The sequence below is a fragment of the Cibotium barometz genome, chromosome 27 (assembly GCF_041138505.1).
Source record: "Cibotium barometz isolate CiBa-2024 chromosome 27, ASM4113850v1, whole genome shotgun sequence".
In the NCBI taxonomy this organism is placed as follows: Eukaryota; Viridiplantae; Streptophyta; class Polypodiopsida; order Cyatheales; family Cibotiaceae; genus Cibotium; species Cibotium barometz.
The window spans coordinates 27,930,583-27,952,583 of record NC_141072.1 but is presented as its reverse complement, the minus strand read 5'-3'; the positions used below and the strand labels follow the sequence as shown (position 1 = coordinate 27,952,583).

Below are 22,001 nucleotides of genomic sequence, written 5' to 3'. Positions count from 1 at the left end.
ACTTCCAATTCCAGAAGTTGTGTTTATCAAGCTTTTCCCCAACAATCTTATCTGGATTGTCACTTATTTTTCTATGCACAATGTTCAATGAGTGTTTCAACCAACTCAAACACAGATACATACATGTACTTCTTCACCAATGTTGTCCGCACATTCCACAATTTTTATGGCGACAAAATCCAGGACTCAAAACCACTATTTGCATAAGCTAAAAATAACTTGGCGCCGCTCAAAAAATCTAAGAAATGCATCCAAAACAGTCCACTTTCTGAACACACTCCAATGCACTCACTTGAGCTCAATCTTGATGATTTACATTCACTTGCTCACATACATCCACTATCCTGTACACCAAACAGTCCACTATGCTTTGTTATGAGAGGATTTACCGAGCTTTCCAATTCTTCAAATCACTGAGAAATGATAAAATCAAGTGTAGAATATATAAATTTACATCCATACATCCTCCATGTTGTATATAAACATCATCCGAACTCATTACATGCCAAATACTTTCCAAAAGTTGTTCTCTGTTTTGATGTAAACCTGTAAACAATGATTAACAGTTACTAATCGCGCTCTACTCACTTCAAATGAGATCCAAATTCAAGACCCAAGAATTCATTAGCTTCATATCAATGTCCTCTAACTCCTTATACGAGGACTTAGCCCAATTGTGAAAGTGGAGAGAGTAATTAGTGTTTTAGTGATGCTCTGTTCACTAATTATAAGTTCATATCTATGCTAATTTACTCCAAATCAGCTCCTTATTGCTCAATGTACTCAACCAAATGTTGTGAAAGATTTTTCACATCAATGTTCACACATTTGCTAAGCTCCATGTACATTCAAACACTTCATATGACTCCAAGAGACATCAACCATGTATAAAACCACACAAAACTGCTCCAATCCACTAAAAAATCAACGCCACCTACTGTATAGGAGGTTTGAGAAGTTTGTACTCATCATTGATGATATATATGACTTAGCTTTGATCCAACCTAATGTTAGAAGACTAAGGTCATGTAAAAGGGTAGGAGAAGGGTGTGTGTGTGTGTGAAGGGACTTAAGGTCCACTAGCTCACCTATTTAAAGGTGAATCTAGGAGACATTTAGTATTGAGCAAGGCGTAGTTGTATTCATAAACAACTTAATAAGCAAGATAGTTTTCTTGTATTTTGTGAGTTCTTTTCATTCACACACTTGATCTAGCATGAGCACCATGTTTTCTCAACACCTAAGCTCCCAACACTTCAATGCTTCCAATTTGGGTAATAAATACCTCCAATGGCATCAATTTGTGGCATATGTTCTCTGTTTTTGTGAGGCTTCCAAAACAGTGATTTTTTCACTTCCACAATGCAAATATTTGCTCCAAAATCAATTTAGGGTTTGCATATGAGTTGCTATTTCATTCACCAATGCCACATATATGTGTCCTTCACCTATTACATGCATTTTCCTCTTTACATTCAAATTTTCGTCAAAGCTTGCAAAAACAGAATTTTTCACTTGCTTTGGGCAACTCAAATCTTGATTTGCTTGTGTCAAATCACCTGCAAAAACAGAATTTTCGTTAAAGCTTGCAAAAACAAAATTTTTCACTTACTTTGGGCAACTCAAATCTTGCTTTACTTGTGTCAAATCACCTGCAAAAACAAAATTTCCGTTAAAGCTTGCAAAAACAGAATTTTTCACTTGCTTTGGGCAACTCAAATCTTGCTTGTGTCAAATCACCTGCAATCTTATCAAGGTGACTTTGCTTACTCGTGGTCCTTAGCTTTCATATCTATTGAGTAGGTGTGTGCTCCAAGCTTCTCTTTGCTCCAAGCTCCAAGCTCCAATGGATAACTCCAAAAATAAAATATTCCTCTTCTTCACTACAAAACCCTAATAGAGAGCACCAAGCTCTGATACCATGAAAGAGAGATGAAATAGACACAAGTATAGAGAGGTAAACCCTAATTATCTCTCATTATCTCAAACCATCAACATCTACATGATAGAGAAGCTCATAGCTTTCCTTCATTGCATACCACAAAACACAACACACTACTCTAGTGATAAGTTCACAAAAATAACCTAAGTCTAATGTCCACACACTTGGCCATATGAATGCGGCCATTATTGTCCACACACACACACTGCTAGGCTGGTGTCCACATGCTACCACTATCCACCAGATCCCAATGAGCTTGCATTATCAACACCTTTGACACTTTGATTAGCCTTTAATTTTGAATGATGAACACTTGTAGCTCTCCTTTGATCTCAAGATTTTGCATGCTCATTCAAGACTGAAATTGAATGCTTTGAAATCCACCCACTGTGAAAGTATTTACTCTTCTAGCTTCTTCACACCAAGTACATTTGATTCAATCCTCATTACAAGGAGATTTGCATAAATATGCCCAAGGATGAAATAGATTCCATTGAGTCCTACATTTTCTTTTGGGTTTATTGGAAGAAGACTCTGAAGCGATTCCATTACCAATTTCAAAGTTCCCACCACTATTCTTATGTTTTGAATTGGCTTCACTCCCTCTTGAAAAAAAAAATTATTGAAGGCTGGGATTTACTCTTTTTGGAGAATCCTCTATGAGGCACTATGTTGGTATGGTTAGCCATGACTGAAAAATAAGAAAAAAAGGCAGACAAGAAGAAAAAAAAGTGAGCATATACCTTAGGCCATACGAAAGGCATTTATACAAGGAATTTGTATAAGGAGTGAGCATACCTTAGACCATAAGACATGCAATCGTACTACTATAACAGAGGGATGATTGACTAACAAGGAAAATAAGACACAAAAAGGAGAAGCCTAATAACTAAAGACCACTTGGCAAAAACTTAAAAGAATCAGAATAAGACAAACCTACGAATCAATTGCAGTGAGGTCGAGTCATATGATTTAGATATGCTTGTAATGTCCTTGACTAATTACTAGTACATGGATTTAATAACATAAAAGTGAGAACATGAAATGCTACCATGTCTTCCTACTCTTATGCTTCATAGCTAGGACCAGACACTCCAAATTCTTGACCCACACATTCTCTTTCGAATTAGGCTCTTTCGATGCACAATCAAGCAACCTAACTCTCTTTTTGGTTACAACTTGCTCTTGATATTGTTGGTTGTACAATGTTCATACACCCACTAGCCAGCTATTATAAAAAAACCATTTAAATTTTCATATTATGTCACACGAGAATATTGCTAGGCACCTCGTAAAGATAGCTATTGTACAGTACTTGCAAACATCTATGATGTGCCATACAGATGCACTAGTAGTTAGGCACCCGCACAAGGGCACTACACATTGTTGTCCATACAGCTCTGCTATCATCATAGGTAAGGGCCTATTTTTATGGTTGGAGAAGAGGGGAGTGATGTGCTAAATCATCAATAGCATAGCATCTCGTGTGTGTATGATGGAGCAGCTTGTCCACATGGACACTATGTCTCAAAACATCATTTCTATCTCGATTTTGGGGTAGTTTTAGGCTAGGTGTCTAGTCCTTTCATAGCCTATAGTCTGTAGATAGAATATTGCATCTAGCCATTGTGTACTATGCACTACTATAGAAACTTGCATCATACACACACATATCATCACTATGTTGAAAAACTTGCTAGTCTACACGATCAATATATTATGCGGTGATTGGCACCTCAACATGTGCCCCCATTAGCTAAGCCAGGTGCACCACTTTCTTATGTAGATAATCATGACCATCAAAGGTGAATAGTAGTGGATTTTTCTAGCTGGTTCATCTATGGTTTCAACTGTGTAAGTACAATGGAGGATCAAGTCCCCCATCAATGTAACTATACACATTTTGCCTTAAGATCTTCTTGTTCTCACGTGTGTTATGTTCACCCTGGTGTCTAGTTAGAGTGATTTGCACAAATAGCACCACAATACATTAATGTATGTAATTCATGATGCTCACCCTATTGGTAGTTTGAGATTAATACCATATAGTGCAAGGCTAATTGCTCCCACCACCTTGACTCCTAAAGAAGTGTGATGGTTTAATGGAGTATAAACATGTACATCATTTATTGTGAGGGTCAATACATTCAATTCTACTTGAAGTCCATCCTATATAAGAAGACATGTTCTCCTTGAGAAGCATGTGTATACATTTTCCATTTTACACTATTGTTTGATGGGGAATCCTCAAAACACAAGCATGGTGGCAGCCATAAAACAATGAATCCTCCTATCATCTGAATGAAAGAAACGACAACTTTTTTTTATCAAGAAAGAGACTTCTATTAAGTATGAAAAAGGCATACAACAATCACAACTATAATCCGGAATAGAATAGAATCACCCCAATATGTAAGGTGATTTCAACCACTGAGGAGCATCATGATGCCATGAGAGACGCGTGGGACTAGAGGAAAAGAAAATGCCATGGTCCCAATCCCACATAAATATAACGCGCTTTGCCTGCGCAGAACAAGAGGACTCCTAAATACAAGCCCAAGTAGCCATGAGAGTATGGATGATATCAGCCCATATAGTACTAATGCACTGAGACCCAAAGATCTGGACACCCTCAATAGCCTCAGTACATCTAGCTCTCCGAATCTACCATGCTAAAATTCTAACAACAATCAACCAACTGGTGTCAATCCTTTGTCTAGGGATGTATAATCAAAGTGAGGGACATCCTGCAACAAACCATGTTGGGCAATACCTCTATGAATGAAAATAGCAGAGTCTGTACCACTGCCCTCGTAAAAAAGCTGCGGACCGGACTGGGAGAGCCAAGCAACTGCCCCCCAAGTCACAAGCATGGCTCTGCCACTCAATTTTCCCATAAGTTGGGCAATAGAACCCAAAATCGGTTGTGTATTGCTGCATCCCATGAACAATGTTGTACAGTCTTAGAATCTTCCGCACATCTCTTAAATAATGTTGTATAGTCTCAGAACCTGTCGCACATCTCAAATAGGTAGGTGAACATCGAAGACCGATCTCCATTGATTGGTGGGAAGACCACGATGTAAAAATAACCAAAAGAAATGAGAGATGTGATACATACATCAAGAAATCGTGTGTTGATTTTGTAGACTATAGTACCTACAATGATGGTTCGTGGGTCTTTTTTTTAGAGCTTTTGTAGCAAAGCCCACAACTTCAAAGCCAATCCATGATAACGTAATAGTCATAGATGTCTATATGTCAAAAACTCATCAAAATTTAACATCAGTAGCAAAATGCAGTAATAGATTGTAGATTCATATACATCTATGCTTGTAGGCAACCTGGCAAGCATGCAGCAAAAAAGATGCACAAAGCTCTTATGAGTTATGAACACCTATACTGTCTCCGAAGTAATAGTTGTTAGTGGTCAGTAGCTTGAACCTAGATTCATTAGACGTGTCATGTAGGTTGAGCATGGGTATGATCTAAACTTGTGGTGCTTTGCAAGGAGCATTTGCAAAATAGAAAATTTTCCATTTTGAACCTTTAAAAGTAGAAACCTCACATGAAAGCTTTGATTTTCTCTTGCAGTCCTCTACTGGGCACTCCCACATAGTCAGGACTCGTCGGCTCAGGCTTAGCTTGGAGCCAGACTGACCTTGGCAGCCTTACCATTAATAAACACACATGGTCCACCCACCTCTTTGTGGCTCTTTGCAAGGCAATGTGCAGCCAAGACTCGTGAGGTACACATTGCATTTATAGCACCAAATGCTGGCTCACATGAACCGCCCCCCAACCCCCCCCCCCCCCCCCCCCCCCCCCATTTGGACCTCAACATGGTTGAGACCAAGGAAGATAGATTCAAAGGTCTTGGTCCTCAAAGGTTCACAACTGCAATCCTAGCAGAGTACTACTGACCGCTTTGGACTGTGTGACATTGGGAACACTAGGGAATACACTTGGTAGAACTATGCTGTGGGTGGAGTAGCCAGAAAGGCAAGACTGGATAGGGGTTATGTTAGTAACAATATTTGTAACACCTATGTGAGATGTGAGTGCAAAATTGACTTCTCCACATGTCTTTCAGATCATTACCCCATAATCATGGTACTTGACAATTATGATAAAAAGGTGAGCAACCAATGGTTCCACATTGACCCGGCCTTGTCTAAGCTGCCAATTGTGCAAGAGGAAGTCAAAAAAATATGGGAAGACTTGTTTGAAAGAGGACTCACCCCGGCCAAAGCTTGGAGTCTGGCCATTAGATCCACCCAATCTCTTCTAAGAATGAAATGACCAAAATCAAGAAACAAAGAAAAGACATCCTCCACAGTAGGTTGAAGGAGTTGGAGTAACATGGTAACAAGGATGACCCACATATCCAAGATGAGATATGTAAAACTAGAGTTGAAATCAAGGAGGAGGAAGGGATTGCCCTTCAGCAAGCCAGCTTCTTCTTTAGAGATTGGTGGACTGGGAAGAGTGACCTTCCCACCCCTGAAATGTTCAGAATGGTGAAGGTGAAATAGAATAAGGACAAGCTTCCCCCTAACAAGGACAACAAAGGCATATGCAGTGGTTTTGAGGGACGAGAACATGAGGATTTTTCTCCATAACTTTAATAGTATCTTCAACAAAGGATATAAGGTCACCAAGTACCAGGCTAAATGTATTGCAATCATAGGGGAAGCCAGAGAGCCTACCATCCCTGTTGGCATCTCTAAATCCTTGAAGCTGACCTCTCAAAAGAAGAGCCTTTCCAATGGGAAATAGTTGTGCACACAGATGTTTGCAGTGACACCAATGCTACGGTTGCTAACATTGAGCTGAGTATCAAATGCTTTTGGTATTGCCTAGATATCTACTACAGAGCTTCAGGTTCAGCCGATTAACCACCATCAGAAAATAGGAATTAGATCATCACTAGACAAACCCCCTGATTGGCTATTGCAAGCTACTGGTAACACCCTGGAAGATGGTGTGATATTCAAACTGTTGGGTATCCCCATGGGCTTCAAAGTAACTCTAAAACAAAGATGACAATGTGTTTTCAACAGAATAGCAAGAAAACTCATCAGATGCCAAAAAAGGCAGCTCAATTTAGCAGGTAGAAAAATGGTGGTCAACCATTTCATTATCCCCTCTGTCATTTATTTTGTGAGCTGTTGGAGACCTTCATATATGAAGGCCTAAAAAAATTCATCAGGCTTTGCAAGAACTTTCTATGGGGAGGAGACCCTTGGATAAATAAAATACCCAAAGTCAAATGGGATTGGTTTTGTATTGGAACAAGGAAAGGGGGTCTAGGCATCCTTGATGTCACAAATATGGCAGACAAGATGGCTACCAAATGGATCCTCAGAAGCTTCATCAACCCATCTAAAGAGTGGGCCTGGCTAATAAGTAGAAACATCAACCAGTTTAAACTCAAAGTCCATCCCAAATGGAAGAACTTATTGCCCCTCACAATCATGGTGAGTAAGTACCCCTTCAAACCTGCTATAGCAGCCTCTTAGTTAAGTCCCTCTGGTCAGCCTCCTGGAATGCTCTGAAAGGGGACATAATCCTATCATATAAACCGAGTAACACATGGGGACTCCATGGCAAAGATTCAATATGGTGGGCTATGTTGTCCATACCCCCAGTGGATGAGTTCAAAGTTGAAGCAGCTCTTAGGCTGCATAATCAGGGTATCTGCAGTTGGTGGGACCTATGGGACAAAGAGGATAACACATAGATGTCCAGGGCAGAGTTGATCAGAGAGTACAATATCTCAAATGTTGAACTGGATCTAATTATTTAGTGACAGCATCAAGCTTTGGTGTCCTAGTGATTACTGGCTTTTGTCCATCAGAGACCTATCCCACCCTAAGGCTTTCCAATGGTGTAATCAGCCCTACCTCATGCCCATCCCAGCCAAGATCAGGACGACTCCTATCCACTGCAAACTTAGTAAGAGGTAGGGGCTGCTGTGGGACAGAAACCACTGGTACCTACTATTTGACAAGCTGTGGAACAAGTATGTAGAACCTAAGAAAGCCTGCCTAGCCTGGCTTCTTATGCACAGAGCCATCTGGACCCAGCAGAAAGCACTCAGGCTGAACATAGGGGATGGGAAATGCCTTAGATGGCTTGAGATGGAGGATGACTTGCATTTTTTTTTACATTTCCCTCAAGACAAAAGATGATTTGTCTCTCTAGCAAATTGTGCCAAGTCTTGGAATGGTCTTGAGCTAGGTTGGAAAAACCTGATTCGAGGTAAAAATATAGGCTGCTCCATAGAGCTCTGGTTTGTTTTGAGGACTGAAATGCTTTGGGTATTGTGGTTATACGGACTTGAATGCATTTTCAACAGTAATCCTACTCATAGTAACCTGGACCGGCAGAAACGGTCGGTTCGGACCGGGTTGGAAACGGTGTTTCCGAGTTTCCGCAAGGTCGGAAACGGCAAGAAACGGAGTTTCTTTTGAATTTATTTTAGACATGTAAAAAACATGCATAGAGACTTGAAAGCACTTGCCCTTGAGAACACTTGCCCTTGGAGGCTTGGGCTTGAGCCTTGAAGCCTTGAAGAATGGGCTGCCCGGCAGCAACCTGTGAGACTGGAGAGCAGGCTGCTGCAGAGTACAGGCCTTGGGGCCTTGTGGGGGCAAAGGCTTGAGCCTTAGGGCCTTGGCCTTGAGCCTTGGGCCCTTGTGTGGCAATGGGTGATAGGCGCAGCGTTCGCAGAATCGCAGGAAAGGAGGAGCGAAATGAAAAAATCGCACGCGGCCCCCCGTTTAACCTGCCAAAAAAATATGTACGGAAACAGCGTTTCCGCCAGTCTGCCGTTTCGGAAACGGCCGAACCGTTTCCAGAGGGCGGAAACGCCGTTTCTGGTTACTATGATCCTACTCAACAATCTGGCTAAAAGTGCAATTGATACATGCATCATGTGAAAGGTTCATCCAAAGGAGGCTTAAGGACCTCAAAGACAAGATAGCTAAGAAGTGCAAGGATGCTAGACACGGTCAAGATGACAGGATTTGCAAAGAATTCCATGAATTATTAAGGATAAAAGAGATTGTTAACTCCAAAGATATTTTGTTGGCCAAAGCTCTCTATTCTATGTAACTTCTCTCATTTCTTCATATATGAATAGCCTTTTCCTTGAAAAGAAAAGAGAAAGTGTCCCCCTCACATAGAGAACCTTGTAGCTTTACAGTCCAGGTACTGCATGATGTTGCACCTAGACGATGCCTTATAGCTTTGCACGATGTTGTACAAGAGCACTCGACAGAAATCCCAATTTCAATCTAGCCCCAGACGAAATGGATCGTATTTTCCACTATCAACAACCAAGCACAAGTGAGAATCGCATGAACCAAACAAAAATGATGTTGCATGCATGCAAAAGAATGAATTGGATGAGACAATTGATTTAGGTCTCAGTCTCGTGAAGCGCCAGAATCCAAATATCTCTCTCTCTCTCAAATCACAAAAAAAAAAATTACATATATATATATATATGGATGTATGTATGTATGTATATATATATATATACATATACATATTCTTAACCAAACAATGAAAAACACTTTAATAAAAATGACATGTCATTTGAAAGGAATTTAAAATTACTATATTTCACAGAGTGAAAGAGAATTCTAAGGTATAATTTGCATGTTTTATGACATGTTCTTTTTGTAAGAACCTTTTTTGATAGGCAAAATTGCCCTTTACAAGTAAAACACCCATCAAATTTTGGCTCTGATCATCACAAGTTTTATTCCACCCTATTTTAAGTGTCTTCTCAAACACAATCAATTCGGTGCTATGTGGAAACTAGCATAGAGAGAGTCATGAAGATCAACCTAGTAGCAAAGCAGTGTTCCGAAAATACACTTTATTGAGCTGGATTGAAAACCTTCTCATTGTAATTTGAAGAGGAAATTGACCATTTTGAGAAGGCATTTCTCTAGAAATTTTGAAAAACATAGCTAAAACTTGAAATTTTTGAAGAGGATTCTTCTCCTTCTCCCACAAATTTGAGCAAGCTCTGCACAAATCTGAACAAGTTCTGGGCCAAGTTGAGCCTATCTTTTCCTGAAACCTATAGCAAAGACTTACAAACTTAAAAAAAGAATAGAGTAGGTAGGGGTCTGCCCATGAGAGTCACATGCCATGTGCACCTAGGAAAATAAATAAATAATCATTTAGAAGCTACTCATTGAAGGATACTCCACGATTTATTTATTTCAACCTTTTTTAAACTTAAGTGTGTTTAAAAACTAGTATATTGATAAGTCTTGAGCCCTTCCTTTTACAAATGTAGATGAACATGGGAGGTGGACCTTTGTCAAGAAAACATACTCTCTACCAATTCTTTCCTTAAGTTTATTTATTTTAATATATGGAAGAGAAAGATATGTCTAGTTCATATACTACTCCATTAACTTATGGACATGCCATAGGATATGTATAATATAAAAGTTTATAAAGATCTAGGTGATGTTCAAGCTTAGGGGAAGCAACTAGAAAAGGACCTAAACTAGCGTTAAGAAAGTTCATGATGATCAAGGTGATGTTTAGGCCTAGGGGAAGCAATTGGAAAAGGACCCAAACTAGTGTTCAAAAAGTTCATAATGATCAAGGTGATGTTCAAGCATAGGTGAAGCAAATGGTAAACGACCAGAACTAGTGTTCAAGCATAGGTGAAGCAAATGGTAAACAACCAAAACTAGTGTTCACAAAACTTAATTTTAGGAAGACAGAATGAGTATGTAAGATTGAGTGGTGAGGAGGGTTGAGCTTCCATTGGAGTGTAGCAGTGGTGGCGGCGGTGGAGTGGAGCTTTTAGGTACGGCTATGCGGCAATATTGTCTCCTACGAGAATCCCAACCAACCAGCTTTCACGAGGTGAGTGTCATACCCCGACTGTGCATTTGTGTGCTGGCCATAGTAAACTAGTTTCTCGATTGAGCTGTTTATGCTCTCGAGTGCAGTTGGGAAAATTCCCAAAACATTAGGTTATTCCCTACATTCTTTTTATGGCACGAAGGCTTCCCATAAATGACGCTGTTGTTGGGGAATAGTCCCACTACATAGCAACAATGCATTTTGAGAGCTAGTGAATGGTTAAATTGATCAAATTTTTAGTTTTTGCAAGAAAAGAATAGATAGGAAATCTCAAAATAACTTTGATTTTGATGCATATTCTTGTTTTTGTTGCATTCTTTTCTTATTTTAGGAATTCTGTGTTCAGCTTTTTATGTTGCGCTAAAACTGTGTATCCTTTAGTTGCTGTGATTTAAGTTTTTGTTTAATTTCTACATTTTTTATTTTTTGTTATTTTTCTATTTTGCACATAAAAATCAGTAAATTGAGCTTTAAATTTAATGAATTAGGTGAAATAGACCTTAAAATTAGTTTTGGGACATAGGGTTCACCCCAATTGGGACTCTTTATATGGAGAAATTACGTTAGAAACAACGATTTGGGATAGGATTTGCAAACTAGATTAATGTTTGTGTTTGCAGGTTTTCTATGTTTTTGTATTAGTACTAATTATGTATATTAACCTAGCTTAATTAGTCCCTACAATAATGGCTCTAGGCCTATAGTTAAGACGTGCATATAAGCTGCTAGGGCTACATAAGGAGGAACCTTCACCCAATGTCCTTAATTCCTTGTGTCTTCCTCTACTTTTCCTATGCAACCTAGAGCAAGGGAGCATCCTTACAAAAGACTAGACCAATGGCACTCTTGGCTCATATGTCATCAATACCTATGGGAAGTCTTGTATGACCCCCACCTATTGGACTCATGCTACTCCTCTAGGATTCACACAATTACGCCCACCTATTGGACTCATATTCCTCCTCTAGGATTCACACAATTACGCTCGTAGGCAGCAACCTTCATACCACATGTTGCCCCTGTTGTACCAATGCTTCTAACACAACAGTACTCCCAACTGATCCATTAGCCTTCGTGCAAGGATTGGGAGAGAAGTGGCTGAAAATATAGGACCAAGCATGAGAGATAATAGACAAAGTGGCTTTGGAAAGGCTACACAAATCATGAAGCTTACACACAAGTTCAATGAAGAGAGAAATCCTAGAAGACATCTTGAGGTCTTCAATCAAGTTTGCGAGGCCTTAGGTGAGAGGAATGAGCTTGCAAAGACCAACACATTTAGCCTTACACTAGATGGCAAGGCTAGTGATTGGTATCGGACCCTGGGAGTTAAAGAACATCTAAACTTTACTGGGCTTTGATGGTTATTCCTAAAGCAGTTTGTGCATGAAGGAGCTTTGTGGAGTGTGGCTTCAAAGTTACACAAAGCTAAGAAAGAAGAAGATGAGTCAGTGAGAGATTTTATTAGTCATCTCAAGCATTTGAACTCTCGTTGTGTTCTACATGAGTGCATCTCCAACAATCAATTGCTTGATCAATTTATTCCCACGGGCTTAAATATAAAGATATCCATAATGGTTTAGTCATTAGAGGTATCACCACATGGGAGGATGTCATAGCTAATGACATGTAATCAAACCCAAAGGTAGATCTTGAAGAATCTAGATCCCACACCTTTGAATAATATCACCCGAGTACAAGATCAGAACCAACATTAGAGCACTATAATTTTTTTACGCGATTGGGAACTACAAGCTAATATTTGATAATGCCACATGAAAACCAACAAGTGAGGAAGGAGTTTATGTGGTCTGACTGAAGTAAAAGAAGTAGACTTGGCTGAACCTAGGGAAGACTCTTAGTGAGTAAAAGACCTCACTCTAAATCAGGAAGCTGAACTTATTGATCTCCTCAAGGAATATAAGGATTTCTTTGCATGGACTTACCATGACATGAAGGGAGTACCTGTTGGAGGTTATGTACCAAATGGTACCATATGCTAAATATATCCATAGGCGAACTTATCTAGTGAATACAAAGTATGCTAAAATTGTTAAAGAAGAGATAGCCAAGCTCATTGAATGTGCATTCATCTATGAGATTAAACATTTAGACTAGGTGTCAACCATTGTGGTTATGCCTAAAAAGAATGGAAAATTGCGAGTATGTTTCGATCTCAAGAAGGTCAATGTAATAACAAGACAAGATCATTACCCCTTTCTTGAATGATTTGTGCATTAATTTATCGTGGAAGGAGAACTTACCTTGCTTACGAAAGGTATTTGAATGATGGAGACTTTATCGCCTATCTCTCAAACCATTCAAATGCCAATTGTTGATTAAACATGGAGTCATCTTAGGAGATATAGTGCCCAAAAAAGAGATTTCCACAAATGAGAGTAAAATCAAAATTATCTTAGAATTACCCCCACCAACAAACTACAAAGGGAGTATCTAAAGGTTTATGGGGCATGTAGGTTACTATAGGCAATTAATCCTCTTCTATGCCGAGATTTCACGTTCCTTGTACAAAGTTCTCATCATATTTGAGTGGATAGAAGAATTCCAAATGACATGTTACAGTAAGCTTTGGATAGCGCTCCCATAATACGAGTACCAAAGTGGGATGTTACCTTCCATGTGCATATTGATGCTTCTAACTATGCAACGAGATGCATCCTAGCCCAGCCATGTGAACATAAACTGGACTACCCTATAGTTTTGTCAGTCGACAGTTATGTGAGGCTGGGATGAATTATACCACCACAGAGCATGAAGGTTTATGAATGGTATATGCCGTGAAGAAATCTATTGACATTACCTTCTAGCTAATATTTTTTTTCCCATGTTGATATCAAGCCTTGCTATATCTTGTCAATAAACCTTGCTCCACAAGAAAAATCCCTACGTGGTTGTTGATTCTTCTGGAGTTTGATTTCAGAGTAGTTGTAAGACTTGGCAAGAAACACGTCATGGTTGATCATCTATCTCATATACCTAATGGGGAAGCATTAATTAGAATAGATAATGATCTATTCGATGCTGGGTTGATGCTACACTGTTTAAGTTGAGGCTTTACCAAAGAGGAGTGAGAAAATTGTTAACTTTCTAGCCAATGGTTTTCTAGAGTCAAAGAAGCTAAGGAAATATCTAGCAAAGAGGTTATTTAAAGAAGCAAAACCTTACTAATTTTTTTTTTTCGAGAAAAGATCCTTTCATTAGTTATGTAAAAAACGCCCGAAGGGCTACAAAAGAGATCTCGCCTGCTCCGAACAGAGAGAAGAGCAGTGAATACATCATGGCAGCCCGGGAGACTCTCCCTAGGTGCTGCAAAATACAAGCATCAGTCTAAAGGACTGAGCGGCTAAATCATACAATGGGGGGGGGAAAGAGCCAAACAGGTGGCCTGTAGTGCCAACGGGGGGATCCCGTGTGTAGGGTGAAGAACGGGCCGCAGTGCCAAGTGGTATGAAAGGCCTGGCGCCGTAAGATCGCCTCATCCGAGTCTCCCCGGATGCGGTCGTACTGTCCTCGCAGGGTGTGGATCAACTCCTGCCAAATCCCCCGAACAGTCTCTGCTGGTGGCTCTAATCTCCCCTCAAACCAGATGGTGAGGCTGCTGAGGAGCTCCCATCGTAAATCCCTCTCCTGTGTCCAGCTGGCGGACGAGAAATCCGGTGCCGGAACCAGGCGAGGCTGGCCCCTAATAAATCTGATGGCCTGACTGCCCTGCTCCATCTCATAGCCCATAGCAGGCCCTGACGAAGTCGACCAAGCAGCGGCACCCCACGTAAACATACCCTCTGGAGAGAGGGGGGCTAGAATACGCAGCATCCGCAGCCAAATATGCTGTGCCTGAGGGCAGTCCCAAAGGCAATGTCTCTGTGTCTCCATAGGGTGGCCGCATCGGACGCAGGCCGCCGGAAGACCGCTGTAAACAAGCCAAGTGCCAACTGCTGAGCCCCTGTGGGCGACCAGCCACTGAAAAACCGAGATCCTGCGGGCCTGTCGACTAGCCCAGAGCCGAGCCCAAAAATCCTCCAGGAACTCCTGTGATAGTCCCTGCAATCGCCAATGCCCCGCTGCCGCTGGAGAAACCGTCCTCCTCGCCGTCAAAATATGCCGTCCCAGCCGAACAGTATACTGGAAAAATGTGATCTCTGTGGCCTCAAGGGATGCATAAGGATCATGCCACTCGTACTCTCCGGGGTCCCACTGTAGCCGGGCCAAGGGGCGCGCTGCATATGCCCATATGCGCCAATCCGGGAGCACGTCAGCAGGGTCGGGGTCAATATGCCACTTCCGAGAAGCGGCAGCCAGTACCCGAATCCTCTGAAAGGTGCACTCTGCAACCAAAGGCGACTCCACCTCCACTCTCTGGAGTCTGCCCTCATCCTGAATCTCATAATAGAGGCATCTGCCATCCTCAGTGCTAGCTCTGACAACAATCAGGATCTCCAACTGCGTAAAGGCTCCCATCCACCGTGGGACCACTGGCTCGAGAGGTGTGAACCACTCCTCTGAAAGTGCCTCCTGAATATCATCCCTCATAATCAACCCCCCTCTGAAGTGACTCAGCCTCTCCACCTGGGTCTCCTCTGGTAGACTGCAGAAAGCCTGCCAGTCTCCAAAACTACGAGCTGGGCCTGCCGCTAAAGGTCCCCAGGCTAGACGAGGCCGAGAACCCAGCATATGACCCTGCTCTGTACGAACCGCTGGGCTCCAGATGAGCGGCTGCCTGGCCCGCTCCTCAACACAAGAAGGAGGCCGCTGAGAGAGCCCCGGTCTCAGCAGCTCCCAAGCTCTCAGGATACTCAAAGCAAATCTGTCCTCCCATCCTCTACTGAGGCCTGTCCTCCTCATCTCTATGAAGATCCAGCGAATCTCTGGTGCCCAAGTACCCCCTGCAGGAGGCGCCCGGGCCTGCAGTCGCTGCAAGAGGAGCTCTTTCCAAGGCTCCGCGCCTGGAAGCAACCCCCGAACAATAAGCTTCCCCAATAAGGCTCTACTCTGATCGACTGGATCTATAATGCCCAAACCGCCCTGAGCCAGCGGAAGTGTAATAACTGCCCATGCAACCTTTGCCCGAGCTGGCTGACCGTCCCGCCCAGACCACAGAAAGTTCCTGATCAGCCTCTGTACCTGGCTGATGCAAGAGCTCGAGAAAATCCAGCAAGACGTAATGTACCACATAGTCGCTAGCAGCACCTGATTTGCCACCACCACCCTCCCAGCCAAGGATAGTCGAGCTGTACTCCAATACAATAGCTTCTTCCGAATGCTCAGAAGAAGCGGGGCAATCTGCTGCTCTGGTGACAAATCGAGGCCAATCTGGCATCCCAAATACCGCACTGCTGTGCCGGGAGGAATCCATCTAAAACCGGGGTCCGGACTCCATGCCGGAGTGGGAGCACTACTGATCCAAAAGGCCACTGTCTTGCGCCAATTGATCAATGCTCCCGAAGCTGCACTAAAAACCTGGAGCGACTGCTCAGCCCGAATAAGATTGGCCTCTTGGCCATGCAAAAATAAGCCCGTGTCGTCTGCAAACTCAGCATCAAGCAAATCCTCCCCCCGGACTGGGAGCTGAAGTCCTCTCAAACCAACCTCCTCTGCCGTCAAATACATACTCATAGCCTCCGCAAAGAAGAGAAAAAGGAAAGGGGCGAGAGGACACCCCTGACGGACTGATCTGGTCAGCTCAAAACTCGGCCCCCGACCTCCTGCAATCAGCACCTGGCTGCGAGCTGTGGAATACAAAGCTGCCACCCCTCTGATCCATCCTGGCTCAAAGCCCAGGCGTAGCATAGTGCCCTCTAAGAATCCCCAATCCACTCTATCGTATGCCTTCTCAAAATCGAGAAGCATCACGACCAAGTCCTCGCCAAGAAACCTAGCTCGGGCCGTCGCCTCCCAGAAAGTAAAGATGTTGTCAAGGATACTGCGCTCCTTGACAAATCCTGTCTGAGTAGCATGAATCAACTCCCCCAGGAAGGGCTGGATCCTCAAACTCAAGGCCTTTGCCAAGACCTTGTAGACAGTATTGAGGATCGTAATAGGCCTCCAATGCCGAATATCATCTGATACTCCCTCGCCCTTGGGGATAAGATAGATCAAGCCCTCTGAAAAGCTCTGCGGCATCACCCCAGTGTCCAAAACATGCTGAAAGCCCCTGCGGAGGCCTGGCCCCAAAAGGTCCCAATAGCGCATAAAAAAGGCCGGCGTCAGTCCGTCCTCCCCTGGGCAACTATGTCGCGGTAGGACCCTCAAGGCCTCGGCAAGCTCAATCTCTGACAGAGGCGCACCTAGAACTGTGCGCATATGGTCTGTGACCCTCCTCTGCACATGGGCCCACACAGTCTGTCTGCATACATCTCGATCCTCAGTGGCTGGCTCCGCTGAAAGCAAGTCACTATAAAAAGCAGTGGCAATGGCTCTGATCTCCCCGAGCTCAGTAGCTATCGATCCATCCGGTCTACCAAGCTGGCGAACCCCTGCTCGCGCATGACGGGGTCCAGTGATCTCAAAAAACTCCCCAGTCACTCTATCACCAAGCTGCGTCCACTGAGAGGCCTGACGACGATAGTAAAACTCATGTCTCTGCTCCTCTGCCTCTCTAACCTCCTGGCGTGCCTGGCTCAGCTGGGACGCCACCCACTCACATGCTGGCTGCTGCTCCTGAAGGCGCTGTAGCGAAGCAAGGCTGCGTCTCAGCCGTTGCTCCCGCTCGCGAATCTCTCCCAGTCGTGTCAAAGCTGCAGGCAAAACCTTACTAATTGATTGCTGGAACTCTTTATAGAAGAGGTAAGGAGGACATATTAAGGTGTTGCCCCAGGAAAGATGAATATTATACATCATTGAACAAGCACACCAAAGGGGTACCTAGTGGGCAATTTTCAACATATATTACTGCAAGAAAATACTCCAATTGGGATATTAGTGGCCCACATTGTTCAAAGATTGTCCGCTATTTATTAGCGGATGTGAGACGAGTGCCAATGATATGCTTAACCACAAAACAAGGATGTCATGGTGCCCTTGCACCTTATTAAAGTTTTAGAACCCTTTATGAAATGAGGCATTGATTTTGTGGGACCCGTAAGTCTCCCTGCATGTAGCACCCAAGCAAGGTACATTTTAGTAGCTACGAATTATGTCATAAAATGTATCAAAGCAAGAGCTTCAAGAAAAGTGGATTGTGTGGCTACAGCTCCTTGATGCACTTCAACCAGCACAGCCTGTTGTTCATGCTCGGGGATGCATCTTCTCAGTATTTGATCAACGCCCATCTTGTAGAGCTAACCAACCACCATAAACAACTTGCTTCGGAGAGTCAACTTTTTCCTCTGATATATGGACATATACTCTGGAAAGGTAAAGTTGGAGAGGAACTATAGCATCTCATCCTACCAGCTGGGTTTTTCTCCATCTATGATGAAGAGTTGCGCATCCGGGAAGTCATCTTCCACCCCTTTTGGATCTTCTCATGACTCCAGTCTAGACAAGGAATCTACCAACTGCATGCTTGTTTCTTGAGGTGTGATAGTGAACTCAAACTCTTGTAATAGCAGCATCCATTTGGCTAATTTTCCTACCATGTCTAGTTTGTTCACCAGGCACAAGAGCGCTTTGTGATCCATATGAAATTCAAACAAATTTCCTAATAGATAGTGCTCGAATTTCTTGATCGAGTAGATCATCCCCAATGACTCATTTTTTGTGGTGAAATAGTTCCTTTCTGGCTTGGACAACCCTTGCAACTCTTACATCAAAGCACTAACAATGGCGAAATCAGAAGCATCAACAAATACATGGAATACGAGATCAAAGTTTGGTTGTTGAAGAATGGGTGCCGATGACAGTATTCGCTTGAGATTCTTGAATGCCTCCTAACAAGATCCTGACTAGACATATTTTGCATCTTTCATAGTCAAGTTATACAAAGGTATTGCCACATTCACCACGAAGAACCTCGTGAATCTGCTATGCCATTTGATTAGTCCCTGGAATCTAGCAAGTTCTTTAGCATTCTTGGGTGGTCGCAATTTTACAATAATCTCGACCTTGGCCGTATCTACTCTACTAGTCCTTCTGTTTTGTAGATACTATGTGCCCTAATAGGGATCCACTCATTCCAGCAAAGATGCACTTGGTTGGATTGAGCCTCAGTCTCGCTTTTTTGCACTTCTCTAGGCACATCATGAGGTGTGTTATGTGGTCCGAATCATCCATAAAGACCCTCATAAAGTGGTTAAATATTTGTAGAATATTTTTTGAACCATCCTTTGGAACATGGCTAGAGCATTCTTCATCCCAAAAGTCATTACATTGAAGGCAATATCCCCTCATTTTGTCACACGAAGGCTATTTTTTCTTTATCCTCTGAATCCATCCGTACCTAGTTGTACCTATTATGGAAATGTGAATTGTGGAATTAATTATGAACTTATTTGATATTTTATGTGATATTTATGGTGCGGTCATTTGTCACACAGTCGTGACTAGCTACACGCGAGAGCATGGAGAAGTGGTCGCATCATGATGGGCGGATAAGCGAGATTTAATGTGTCTTATGCTTTTGGTGAGCAGATGAGTGCACGGAGTAGCGTGGGTGCAATGGATTATGGCCATCAAATTTTGGTGTGCGCCGATGGTCGCCCACCCATAGTTTCATTTAATTAAATTGCTACAATTTGAATGAAAATAGCCAATCTTGGAGACCAATTTACTTTTTGATATTAATAGCCCAAAGTGGAATGTATCTAGCTATTCTTGAGCACTTGCTTTTTGCTAATAAAAATAAATACATGCATGAGGAAGCGTGGTGAGACTCATGCATGCTGAGAGATTGGACCCACTCTCTTTGTCGTGCATAGTTTGCTATTTATATTTTTCTTGTCTATTTTACCAAGCTTATGTTATGGCAGTGGTGGATATTTAACAGCGTGCCTGCAAAATCCGGTGGAGTCCAAAGCAAGGGAGAAGGGAAAAGGACATACATAGCACTGCATCATGTCAAGAGTTTCAGGGTTTTAAAAACCTTGAATTATTTTCAAGAAATAATTTTGTTTTATAGCCGCTTATGGTTTTGAGAGCGTTGAAAGCTTTGGGGTAATCCTCACAAGGAACGTGTGCAGAGCCCCACGTCACAGATGGCAGCAACATAGAGCCACAAATAACGACCGCTGCTGCAAGGTCAGGCCTATAGGCGTACACTCTCGTCCCTCAAGAGGTCAAAGGAAGGCAGTCGGGCTAGACCACCACAAGCCGTATCGTCACAAAGCTCACAAAGCAACGCACAAAGCTTGCGCAGGCATGCCTGTGAGAACAAGGAGAGCTCTCTCTTTCTTGTGCACAAGGCCATATTGTTGGCGGTACACGGCACCGGTGACAGCGCATCATACGGGTGACGAAGTTTGTTTGTTGCAGAAAAAAAAATGTTTTGCTTCAATTTTTTCTCAGACAGTCGTGTGTGCCTCTTGCATGGGCTTTTTCTTGCAACCTTTCTCCTCATCTATTGCACCATATAGTAATCTGACCGTATGGATGAACTTGGCTTGTCCAAAATATCTGAATTCATGTATACCCATCTTCAAGGGTTTCCTCTGCAATCCAATGTTTCTATAATGGTCGGTTGGGATTCAATCCAAAGAATTAAGGGCTCTTCTCCATAGTCACAAGAGGCTTTTTCCCACCATCTTTCCTCTTCCAAAGAAGAGTGGGCAAGACCCCCTTTGGCAGGTCAATTGTTAACAGTGTGTATATGTATATATATATGTATATGTATATATATATGTATATACATATATGTCTCTTTCTATAAACATATATATACATATATAGATGTATATATGTATGTATGTATGTATATATATATATATCTCTACACATACATACACACATATATATAAATATACATATATATACACACACACACACATATATATATATATGTGTATATATATGTATATTTATATATGTGTGTATGTATGCATAGAGATATATATATATATATATACATACATACATACATACATATATAGATAGATACATATATGTATGTATGTATCTATATATATAGATACATACATACATATATATATATATATGTATGTATATATATATGTATGTATATATATATGTATATATATGTATATGTATATATATGGATACATACATATATGTATATGTATATGTATATATATGGATACATACATATATGTATATGTATATGTATATATATGGATATGTATATATATATATATATATATATGTGTGTGTGTGTGTGTATGTATGTATGTATACATAGATACATATATGTATGTACCTATATAGATACATACATACATGTATGTATCTATATATGTACCAGAGTCACACGGGGACGCGGGGACGCGGGGACGGGCCGTAGGGACGCGGGACGCGGGGACGCGGGGAGGGCCGTAGGGACGCGGGACGCGGGGGGGACGCCGTGCAACATGGGGACGCATGATGGCGTCCCGGGGACGCGGGACGTGGTGAGGGGACGTGGTGAGGGGACGTCTCCAACGGCCAGAAACGGGCAAAAAACGGGCAGAAACGGGTAGATTTCCAGCTATAAAAAAAGGCACTCTCTCTATTGCACACACACTCATTTCTCAAGCCTCAAGCTTCCAAATCCAAACTTCAAAGTTCCAAGTTGTGCCAACTTCCAAGCCATCTCTCTCTCTCTCTCTCTCTCTCTCTCTCTCTCTCTCTCCAAGCCATCTCTCTCTCTCTCTCTCTCTCTCTCTCTCTCCAAGTTCCATGATCCATCCCTCTTGAGACTTGCAAGCCTCAAGAGTCAAGCAATACTTGCAACTCTCTATTGCACCCTTCTTCCCTCTCTCTCACACTATCATCATTCATGGCATCTCAAGGTGAAGGCGCCGCCGCCACATCTTCCGTTGCGGGCTCTTCACGAAGGAGGCCGGCGGTGCACACATGGTCATGGTGGGATGAGGTCCACTACGCTAGTCGTGGAGTGGGCGGTGGTTCAAGGGCATGGAATTGCAAGCTTTGTTCCTACAAGAGAAGTGGCGGCGCCAACAAAGTGCGAGCTCACTTCTTGCACGAGGCCAATCATCAAGTGCAATTTTGCGCACATGTTACTCCTGAGAAGCGAGCGGAGCTTCTT

General features: G+C 42.4%; 1 protein-coding gene across 5 annotated transcripts in view; it reads right to left on the bottom strand.

Annotated features, from left to right (window-relative positions):
- Window positions 1-1,246: 1,246 nt before the first annotated feature.
- Window positions 1,247-22,001, bottom strand: part of LOC147623251 (acid phosphatase 1-like) — a 29,987-nt gene continuing 9,232 nt past the window's right edge. Inside the window, exons 3-4 of one of the 5 annotated variants that reach the window (XM_086821345.1) lie at window positions 1,771-1,883; window positions 1,247-1,652 (exon numbers count right to left, since the gene is read on the bottom strand). In XM_086821345.1, coding sequence (XP_086677471.1) covers window positions 1,793-1,883 — 91 coding nt within the window. In that variant the 3' untranslated portion in view covers window positions 1,247-1,652; window positions 1,771-1,792. Of the gene's footprint in view, window positions 1,653-1,721; window positions 1,741-1,770; window positions 1,884-9,597; window positions 10,120-22,001 lie in introns of those variants that run through there. The other 4 variants (XM_086821347.1, XM_086821342.1, XM_086821346.1 and 1 more) reach the window with 4 other exon arrangements.